Here is an 11,277-nt window from a genome sequence, read left to right as displayed (position 1 = left end):
AAGATTTGAGCAAATATATAAAACAATGTCGATCAATCTGCTCGCATGAGCCAAGACCAGAAAAAAAGAACTGAGCCTTGTTATGTATAGACCTCTATAACCAGACTCCATGTGAAAAATGAAGAGCATCTGGTAAGATGCTTGAAAATGCCTGCCCAGTGGCGTTGCTGGGACCACTTCTGTTGTTACAGTGTAGTGTCCCAAGGGAGAGTTTGCAGAATTAGGCTCGGCTTAGATGCGCGGAGGTGAAGTGTGCTGGAAGACAGCTTGGTGACAAACAGACACCGGAGAAAAAAGGCAAAAGGTTAGGCATAGATGGAAGGGATCTTGTGCTGAAGGTTGAAAGCTACATCTCAGCTCCTCAGCCAGCATAAATCAGCTGCTAATGTCTCACTTCCAACTGAAAAACTCTCGTATCTTTTCTTCAGTTTGTCCATGCATGCCACAGCAGTCGTGTCGTGGCAGAGTGCGTGGGGCTGCCACACTTCGGGAGCCTGGAGGCGGGGTGGAAGGTTGCTCCGGGGGCAACAGCGGGTTGGGAAAGGGGGGGGGGATTTTCTGCAAACATGTATTCGGCCTTTCAGATGCTGGAAAATGGTAAGATCTCACCAATGGTATATTTGGATGTGGATTTTGAATATAAACATGTGGATTTCCTTTTCTGAGTACATAAAGGAAGAATGCAAGTCTGTTTTTGCATTTAACTGATTGTGGACGAATTTAGCTGTCATGTAAGGGTAAGTAATAACACTGGTGTCAGCGAGGCATGGTAGGAGTGTGTTTTATTCAGACTTTCACCATCCTTCAGTTCCCTTCCTCGTATCAGATGGGCAGAAAGGAGAATGTCAAAGAAATCTGCTAGACTGGGGGGGAATTAGTGCTGTGAAAAGCAGGAGTACATGGAGGCAATGCTGTTAAGTACGGTGGTCTAAACACTAGGATGACACAGAGCATCCAGCAGAAGTGTTACACAAATTCACTCTCATTTTGTCTTTGGCTCATCTGGAGAACTTGAGACCATGGTTTAAAATAAAATGCTGCTTCATATGTGCTTGTATTTAGTTAGCACTCTCAGCTTTTCCCATGCACTTCCAGATTGCTACCCTACCTAAAAAGCTTGGCAGAGCACACAGCCTGTACATGTATCTGATGTGCAGGAGCTGATCTGATACAAGGGTTTGATCCTTCAGCACCCCTCTCTCCAGGCTGAGTGCTGCTGATAAGCTGATAAGTGCAGCAGTGCTGCTAGCAAGCTGCGTAATACTCAGGTACAGTGCCACAAAGGAAGGCACTGCCACAGTTTTCAGATGCCAGGACAATGCAGGAGACTGTAGATAACCTCAGGGCTCGTGGGAGTGGAGTCAGATAGCAAAGGCCAATGACATCTCCCAGTTTTGAACTCATGATCGTCTCCAGATCAGGTGCAGGAAAGAAACAGAGGCTGTTCCAGCCCATGCCAGATGCAAGAGAGAAAGTCCAGAGCACGGCTTCCCATGGCACATCGGGATTTCTCCTTTGGGCACCTCCAGTCTGGCTTGTGTGGTAGTAAACTCAGGAAGGGAAGGAGGAAGGGGAGACCAACTACACAGTTGCTAGTCTCTTCCCTGATTCCCCAAAGAAGACAAGATTCATAAGATCACACTGAAGAGATTTGCTGAAGAAGTGACAATGAGGCACCCATGCCTCCCTGAAGAGCTGCAAGCCTTTCTTATTTTTGCTTTCTCCATTTGTTTTGCATTTGAACAAACCATAGGCTTTGGTATATTTCCCAAAGTCAGTCTGTGTAGGGTACTTCTGCACTAACAATATTGCCTGAGCGTCTTGGAAAATGATTAATACCTTTATCCTTTTGATCCACAGTGGAGGTAAAGAAGTGCTGTTATCCCCATTTCATACACTGGGAACGGATACAGCAAGTGGGTAAGTGATATTCCCAACGTTGCACAGCACGGTTGTGAAGAAGACACCGATTACAATTTAGTCAAGTGTCTTAACCCTTTACCCTTCTTTCCTGCTCTAACACTGGCCCTAGATATAAGAAGACAAAACAAGTTATGTGAAAATTTTTAGTTCCCTTTATCTTTTCCTTGAAACTTCCAAACTTTTCAGGTAACAGCCCAAATAGGAATGACTTTTTAGCCATTCATCAGATCTTTTATGTCCTTTGGGGACAAAAGTTATTTCCTATCTTACTTGGTTACACAACAGACACCTGTAGAAATGGAGTGGCTATACATCAGTTTTATATTTGTGAAAGGCAATCCTGCAGTAATAGGGAAAGATACGGGGATGGATGGGTGGATGAAGTCACATCTTGCAAATTTAACCATTTGCAAGAGTATGGTCACTTTTTCTCCTGAAAAGTAGCCTACCTGAAAAGTCATCAAATCTGTTTGCATACGTAGTCTAAACCAATTTTTCCTTCTGTTTCCAATAGCGCTTAGAAGCCCAGACCATGGTGCGATGCCTTCCTGCTCAGCAACCAACACCAGCACAGAGTGAAAGGACAGCCCCCACTCTGCCCATCGTGCCGTTGGTTTGGCGTGGAGTATCCCCAGGCAAGACAGCTTCTCCAGCTGCCAGGCAAGGCATATGCCTCTCAGCTGACAGGCACGGCGCTTTCCCTCATCTCCTCCCTGCCTTACCACGGTGCCTCAGCAGAGCGCGTTGTTGGAGCTTTGCCTGTGTCTTCTGGGAGCATCTTCAGGGAGAGTGAACAAGCCTGGACGTAATCCCAGCCCCTCTGTCTGAGTGCTTTGTGGAGGAGCGAGAGCTGCTGAGCCTTGGCCTAAACTTTGATACCGGGGCAAAGATGTTGAGGTTGAGCCCACCCTGGAGGTGTCAGCTTCACCCCTGCTCCCGTTTCTGCTCTGAGTACTGGGGCTAGTCATGGCCTGCCTCTGTTGAAATAACTGAGGCTTAGCAATGCCAAATCCGCCCCCTTTGGCTTGGGGCCGGGAGGCTGAAATGCGCTGGCAGGTGAGAGCACCAGGGTGCAAAAAAGTCTCAGCGGCGTCAGGCCTCAGACACAAGAACAGGCTCTTGGTCCGCAGCAGCCCTGGAGGCCAGTGTCTGAGGGGAGAGAGGGAGACGGAGCCAGTTTCTTCGCTGTAGCTAGCTGGTGGGCATTTCTGCCAAATCTCCTTTGGACAACTCTGTGCTAGTCCTGTCAGCACTTGCTGTGGGAAAAACCTTTCTTCCCGCACTTCTCGGGACAGAAAGCTGGCAAGCGGAGCCCGGCAGCGCCTCTCTTCCAGGGAGGCTGGAGGCATCCAGCAAGGACAGCAGCCTCCTGCCTGCCCGCCGCATGGGGGCTGAGCTCCGGGCTGTTCCTCTCCAGGCCCAGGCAGGAGCGTGCAGATGGAGGACAGCACTGCTCCTCAGAGCATGAAACTGAGCTCCTCACAATGGGGTTTCTTGTCCAGAAACTTCGCTGTGAAAACTCCCCAAATTCTCCACATAGCTGAAACTTTCCAGCAGGTTTTGCCCCAGTGAACGTGATGTGGCCCATCAGTGCTGGCTGGAAACTGGGCTTTTGAGTGACTCCACAATCCTGGCCTTGTCAGTCACGCCACTTCGGTCCGTGCATGGGGCTCTTTGTGATAAACCTCACTGGAATTTGGAAACCATTCAGCAAATTTGACCTCTACTTTGTCTTATAAATATCACAGTGTCAAGCAGCATCGTGCATGTCTTATCACTCAAAAACTGGGAGAAGGGGATGGAATTATGATGTAGTCAGCTCTGATTTTCCAAAACAATGTCTTCTGAGACAAAGGAAAAGCTTTTGCTTCTCTGACAGGAAAGCAAATGTCCTCTTTCTGCCTGGGGGAAGGAGGCTTTTCTGAAGCTTGCTCCGATCCCGCATGTGCATGTACCAGTAACGCCAAAGGGGCCTAAAGCGTTTCTGTACAGCATAGGTAGAGTGCAATAGCAGCCAGCTCCTGTGAGGAAGACAAGAACAGCCCAGTTTCTCTGTTCTCATCATAGGAAAAGGAACAGAGGCAGCAGCAAAACCTTGGCCAAGACCAGCTCTGACCAAAGCTAAGAGCTTCTAACTTCCCTGCAAAACAGATAGAAAAGTGCAAAATACATAGGAAACCTTACCAGAGCAATCCAGAAAGTCCAGGGGGAGAGCAAACAGGGAAAACACATTTAACTCCCAGCCTGCATCTTTTAGGTGAGCTGCTTCTCCTCGCTAAGGTGAGCAAGGTCAGACCCTTTCTTCCCTAAAAAATGCATGTGGTCCTGCAGTACCCCTCCCCAGGCTGCGATGTGGGTCACGCTGTGGGTCGCAGTGTGGGTCACACTGCTGTCCCAGGCACAGAGGAGCACGCAGAGGCACGGCTGCCTCGGGAGCCCCGCGCAGCTGGCAGCCCGGCCGGCTGCCGAATCGCTGTGTGGCCTGGCCTAATTGCTTAAAGCTTTCCCTCTCCCTCGCTGCAAGGGCTGGAGCGTAGTATTTATCTACTCTGCAAAACTTTTATTAGGATTGGTGCCGTTTTGTAGAATTCCTGAATAACGCGGATCACAATAGCTGTGGTAGAGCCTGGCTTCGCAGGCTCAGATGCTTTTCAGTGGTTGCTTTATTTACACGCAGCCTCCGAAGCCAGGGCCTCGTTCAGAGAGAGCAGAAAACTTGCCCCTCTGCTCCCACTGGCTCCAGCAGCAAGTGCCCTGAGGAGCTCCAAACCACCTGGTTTGCCCAAGGCTTCCACCTCCCTTTTCCAGCATCTGTAATGAGCCAAAAAAAATCCTTTTTTATGCAGAAGAATCCTTATGCAAGAGGAGGGCGAGTGCAGGTTAAGCTGTGGGAGCCTCTTGCTGAGAAGGACCAGGTTACATGCCTCGATCCTTGGCGTGTTGCTAGCTTTTCTTTCTTCCCTCCCCTCCAGCGCTTGCTAGTCATTTCAGTTTAGATGAAACAGCCTCTTATAAAAAAAAAAAAGCCCAACAAAACCAAAGTATCCATTATTTTTCCAGCCTGTACCTCCAAAAGCAGTTTGCTTTAGCCCAATAAGTTGAAAACTATTACTTACTCATCATTCCTGTTTGCATTTAAGAATAGAAATGGCATGAACAAACCCCAAAAACTGCACTGGAAGCTACTGGGGCTGGGTAGCTCACCCCTGGGGAAGCACTGCATTAGCTGTTGCTTCAGGCTGGGAGACTGTGTAATGGTTACTGCTGTTTGACCAGGGCCAATGGAGCTGGCACGGAGGTGCCTCCACAAAGGGCGCTGCAGCCTGAAAAAATCGAGTGGAACAAAAACGGGGCTGGCACACGTAGCGATGTGTCCCTGTGTAGCACTGCGGTGAGGCAGTGAGCACGTGTTGGGTTGCTGGGTGAGGTGGAAGGAGCAGGGCTCTGTGCAAAGGGCACCGAGGGAAGATACTCCCCAGGCAGGTGTTAAAGGGCTGGGCATCCATACCAGAGCTCACAGAAAGGCAGTCGCAGCCTCTCTGGCTCCACTCTCCATGCTGCTGCTGCTGTAGGCACACTTCATGAAAAGCCTTCGCCTGATAAAAGTCAGGAGCACAGAGCAGCAGGGAAAGAATTCAGCCCCGGTCCAGAAGTAGTGATGGGTCCCGGTGATGCTACTTAAAAAACCTCACCAGCTTTCATGTCCTGGAGCCAGCCTGAGGGAAGTGGAGCAGAGACGGGCGTTTCTTCATTCAGCTCCCTTCAGCAAAGGCCACTGCTGGTGCAAACTGATACCGCACATTTATAAAAGGAAGCAAGGCCGCCTATTGCATTGTTTCAAGCTTTATTCTAGCAACCGGCCAATATCAGCTTTGTTTAAAGGTTTTCTCTCACCTCTTAGTCCCAACCCCGTGCCCTCTGCTTCTCCAAAACAAAGTGCTAAAGCCTAGGGAGCCTCCGGGCCGATTCACTTTTCTCTGGGGAGGTTTTTACCTCCCTCCTGCTGCTGCAGCCCCTTGCTCCCGTACCTGGAGGACGTCAGAGCACCAGGCGCAGCCCGAGCTGTCACAGGCTGCATGTTTATGTCACCTCCCCCCAGCCCAGCATCTTGTTTTGGGGAAAATATCTTCTGTAATGGGATGGGGGGAAGCGAGCAAACGTCTTCCTTTCTCCCTTGGCTCCCCTTGGGTTTTATTTGTGTGGGGGCTATTTATTTACACAATAACCACAAAACATCCAGCAAGGCAGCGCTGCTCCCTGCTCAGACATGCGGTGCTCCCAGCCTCCCGAGCCGCAGCCCTGGCGGATTACCGCTTTTCCCTCGGAAAAAAATAACGATGAAAAAGGGCAAGGCCCGGCTGCCTGCGGGCCGCGGGCAGGTGCCGCCCCGCCGGGCGCTAGGGGGAGCCGCAGGCGCGGCGATGGGGCCGGGCCCGGGGCCGGGGCCGGGGCCTGGAGGGCGGGCAGCCGACCTCGGGAGCCGGGCGGAGGAGCGGGGGAGCCCGGCGGTGGGAGCCCGGCTCTGCCCGAGCTCCGGGAGCCTGCCCCCGGCCCCCGTCCCCGGCAGCAGCCGGTGGGTGCGGGCGTTACCCGGGGCGCGCCCGGCCGTGGCTCCCCGCTGGCTATTTCGGTCGGGACGCAGGCACGGAGGGATGAGTTGGTTGAAGCCTTCTGCCTCGGGCCCCTCTCCAAGGAAGAGCTGCTGCTGACTTACAGCTGTCTCGTGCTCTCTGTGGAATGAGAGGGAAGTCCATTCAGTCTGGTGAAAATAAACCCACCGTCATAGCTGGCATTCCCGGTGGCAGTCTCAGCGCGGAGGCCAAGGATTTGAGGGCTGTGACACATGAGGCATCTCGCTCCTAAAGAGCTCGATCTGGGTTGAAACGTGTCATCAGGAAAGCATGAGGAGCCTTGTGCTCCCGCTGTCAATACAGTACTTGCCCTCTTCACATAGACCAGCCTTCTTTTTCTGTCCTGCCAGGCTGGCACAGAGCATGGGGACCATTTACTGTACGCCGACGTTAAAGGAGAAGGACACGCGGTTTCCTCTCACTGAGCTCAAGGACTCAACCATCAATCCCGCACCCAGTGCTCCTTCATCACCGTTTGCTCTTCCCTCCTCCAGGATAAAAGGCCATGGCCAACCCCGTCACCTCCTTTGCATGTCTATCCCCCTCTCGTGTTCCCCGGCTCCTCCTGCACATGAAGCTGGGTGCCCAGGCAGTGTGTGGATACAGTGACACAGGGATGGGCAGGCGGTCAAGTGGGTGACAGCAGTGAGATGTCGTCCTGTTACAGCCTGCTGAGGAGGAACCGAGAGGCTTTGCAGACACGACTGCACCACAATGTGCCCCCGGGCAGTGGTCATCGTGTTTGCTCTCCTAATGGCCTTGAAAGACTCGACAGAGACCTCTGGAGCTCTCCAGCTCTGCAGTATCAGCCCTCCGAGCATCTTCAAAGAGCCAGGCTTCTGTGAGGAAAAGTGCTTCTGTTTTCTGGAGCACTGCTGGCTGGAGGGACATGAAAATTGTGTGCACGCATTTTATTTGTCACTCTTCACATCATTTACAATGAAGCTGCTTCGAGACATTGCAAAAGGGGATGTTAAACAGAGTAATTAGTTAAACCTCATAGAAAAATTGCTCAGCTCACTGACCTGCCCCAGGCGCTGCTCTGACCAACACGAGTGTCAGCAGCTCTCCAGGAGCACTGCAGCAACATAGCACTGAACGTGCTCTGCCTCCCCTTTCAGTTTAGGGTCAGGAGCAAGTCCGGGGCTGTGCAAGATGCTATTCCAGGCAAGAAGTGTTGACTATAATAAGGATGATATGAGAAAGCAGAAGCTTTCATCATAGATGCCTGGAGTTTTTTCTTTACCCTGTTATCACCAGATCTGAGAGTTTATACAGGCTCTTCATAAGGGGTGAGATCCATTTTGAAGTAGGTTTCATAATGTTTCCTCCTGAATTCACATAATAGCGTAAACCTAAGTGTAGCACCCAGAAAGCAGGCTGCGTCCTGAAGTTCTGCGAGACGAGAAGGTACGGCGAGCAGGATGGACAGGCGCGGTGGTGGGACACACCACCAGCAAGACCTCAAGCACAACGGGAAGCCTTCTAGAATGGTTACCATCCATCTAAAATAATTTGCCACTGTACATCACCACTGTAATGATCTCACATTTCACAAGCTTTTTCTGATGGAGCCCAATCCAACTGCCAGTGCCTCTGCGGATGAAATTAAAGAGGTGCATCACCCTGGAGATGACCTGTGATCTTTTTAAGTAAAAGAGCACTCAGACAAGTAAATAAATAAATAAAAGGACTGAAAAAAAAATAATCTGTCACATCTCCAAGCTTTCCCAAGCAATTCTGGGTGGCCCAGTTTAATCTCTTCCCCCCGCCGTCAGTGACATAGGTGTTTTTTTGATATGACTTCCACATACTCACTGTGAGCCCTCCTCAGACCTGAACATGCTATGTTCTCATTTTCCAACTTAAAAAAAAAAAAAAAAGAAAAAAAAAAAGGCTGGAAAATGTAAAATGCAGTGAGGCTGTGCAGACAGTTCGTCAGAGTTTGCAATGCTGCAATCCTGCACACCTTCCCTTGAAGGATATAGAAATGGTTTTAAACTAAATGGTGCCAAGAGAAGGGGAGGCCCACAGCTGCTTGGAGTCCTTGGGTGAGGAAGTCAAAAGAATAAAAGAATTAGAGGCAGGTCTTTCACTCAGCTGATTAGTGCACTGGAATGTCACATTCGGCAAAGAAAGTTTGCTTATCAAGCTGCAGATTTATTAAATGTGTTCCAGACTTGCATTGCTTCATTCAAGTTTAACAGAGCTGTAATACTTAATATGCCCTTTAGCAATTTAATACTCTCTTGTACAAATCATTGGAAAATTTAAAATAGAAAAATATGTCCAGGCTTAACTGTAAAAAGAAGGGGAACTCTTTACAAAAACAGAGGAGAAAGAATGCATGGGTAAAGCTGAATATTACTGAATATATTACCACATGTACTATTCTGCTGCATTATTAGTACATGCACTCTCATCTGCAGGCCAAAGGAGGAACTAACACTAATGAGTTACAGAAGAACAATTTTCAGCATCAGGGCTCGAGACTGGCATCACATCATGCCCAGAAATTACTCCTCAGAAAACACGTTTTATACATTTTTTGCCTTCAGAGAGTACAAATGTGGGTTTCTTCTTTAAGGAAATGAAAATCAGTTGTTGGTCCTGCTGGTAAGAGACAGGAAATATTGCTGTCAAACATCAAACAGCCACATTCACAGTAAAAAGGGATGTAAACATTGAACTGGTACATCATTAGGACATTAAAGACACTATTTGTTGGAGACAGAGAGAGGACAAGCCTGTAAAATGTCTAGCTGCTGCATAATTACTTGTGAATATAAACACATCCATACAAACATATTTGTGCATAAATATTTTAGGCCATAGACTCTGTGTAAGAAAGCTCTTTGGAGGCTCTGCGTGCCCAGCATGCGCAGGGATCTGTCCCAGTTCAGACAAGAAGATGTTATTTAATATTGTGCATGCATGTGGGAAAGAAGAGAAGGGCTTTATTTTGCGGCAGTCAATTAGAGTGCTCAACTTCTGCTTTTTTTAAAGGAGTAAAGGCTCTTAAAGCAGCCTTCCCAACCGATTAGCTGCAGTGTAGATGCATGCTCCTGAATCTGCAACTGCCCTGCAGAGGGCTGGAGCAGAAGATGCAGCAGTGCCTGCTGCACCCCACCAGGAGATGTTCCAGGAGGGCAGGGCAGTGACGAGTACATCCTTCTCAATCCAGGTGCAAACGACACAAAGCCCTGTGTAACAACGGCCACTTCTAAGGTCCCCGAATAACTGTGTCACTCAACGTGCTGCTAGCGTGTACTGAGCCTGACTGGGTGCCAGCAGCCAGGCTGAGTCAGTGGCACACACAGCCCACGGGGCCGTACAGAAGCTGCGAAGACAAGGGAAACTCGTTGGGAACATAAAGGACAGCGTGCTTAAGGATTTGCCAAAACGCACGAACTGAGTTAAGGAGCTGGGCTTTGAATCTCCCCTCTCCTGCCCTCCTCACACACGACCAGGCCCTAAGCCGCTTTTAACAATTATCGTTGCCTTCCTCTGGCGACCTCAAACTAACTCTTTCCAGCCGCAGGCCTGGAAGTGACCTCCTGAATCACTGATCCCAGTCCTTCCTAATTGGAGGCGACCGCATCATATGATACCAGTCAGAAATGCCTCAAAGTGAGCGGGCGGGAGGACGTGTGATGATTTCATCCTTCCAAATTCCATGGGCAACACCCAAGTGTCTGTGGCAGTGATTGTCTCTTGCTCAGACCTTATGGGAAGACGGCCATCGCCTGTTAAGGAATTGGTGCTGTAAGGTGGTTTGTTTTGCTTGCAGTTTTCTTGGTGTGGCTGCGGCAATGCAAATGGGATGGGCAGCCACTCATCTCTCCCACCACGCTACGTACCAATGGCATGAAGTACTAAACAGAGGCTTGCCAGCATCCGAGATGCTAGGAGAGTCTGCTAGACTTCAGAAAGCTCTATTAAAGCAGAAGCCGGTACAATGTAATGAAGGGCAGCAAAATCTGGTGTCTGATAATGGAGACTAATTTAGGCATGAATTTGCCTTTGAAAGGCAAATGTTTTGTGGCCTCTGGGATGCACAGAATCTGTTTCCCTGGGCAGGTGAAGGAGGCTTTAATCCTCCTTCTTCGTTAGCCTCCAAATCCCACTGTGCTGTAGCTTTAGTATGGGGCAGCCTGCCCCTATACCTGCAGCAATGACAGGAGAGAGCACCTGGGCAGCAGGCGCTCCATCTGCAGGGTGCAGGTCTGAGAGAGAAGGGTTTTCTTTGTTATCTGATCCGCTTGGTGGAAGGGATGCACGGTGGGATCAGCCCTCTGGTTTGCTGTGGTTCCCATCCTGCAAAGTGCATCTCCTACCGGTCCTTTCAGAGGCCACAAACTGGGGAGCAGGGTGGAAGCAGCACCATGCAACTTAGGTGGGGACAGGTGACAGAAAGAGTGAGGCAAGTGAGTAGGTTTGCTCGGATTTTGAGGGTGGGATAGAGAAGCAAGTAACACACGAGGTATGGGGCTGCCACACCAGCCTCTCTGCAGGCTGCTGGGGGGTCTGGGTCACCTGGATGCTGCCTAAGAAGTGCTCTTGGACGCAGGTGATATTTGAGGGAGTCTGAATATGGGAAGAAGGAGTAAAGCGGATGGAAAGTGCCTTAGAAGGAAGGGAATGGACGCTTGCAGCAGTTCCTGGCTAGAAAGCAAGGGCTCCTAGCATGTGTTGGGTTCACCAAGGCATTGCGAGGCCCAAC

General features: G+C 50.0%; 1 protein-coding gene across 1 annotated transcript in view; it reads left to right on the top strand.

Moving 5' to 3' along the window:
* The window catches only part of UST (uronyl 2-sulfotransferase), a gene marked incomplete at its 3' end in the record, with an annotated part of 164,963 nt that extends 163,039 nt beyond the window's left edge, over positions 1–1,924 (top strand). The window contains exon 9 of the mRNA XM_083829999.1: positions 1,861–1,924. Coding sequence (XP_083686125.1) covers positions 1,861–1,924 — 64 coding nt within the window. The remainder of the gene's footprint in view (positions 1–1,860) is intronic.
* Between the last annotated feature and the right edge of the window lie 9,353 nt (positions 1,925–11,277).

Source organism: Anser anser (genome assembly GCF_964211835.1).
Source record: "Anser anser genome assembly, chromosome: 3".
In the NCBI taxonomy this organism is placed as follows: Eukaryota; Metazoa; Chordata; class Aves; order Anseriformes; family Anatidae; genus Anser; species Anser anser.
Note: the sequence above shows the minus strand (reverse complement) of the source record. Positions and strands in the feature narration are given on the sequence as shown.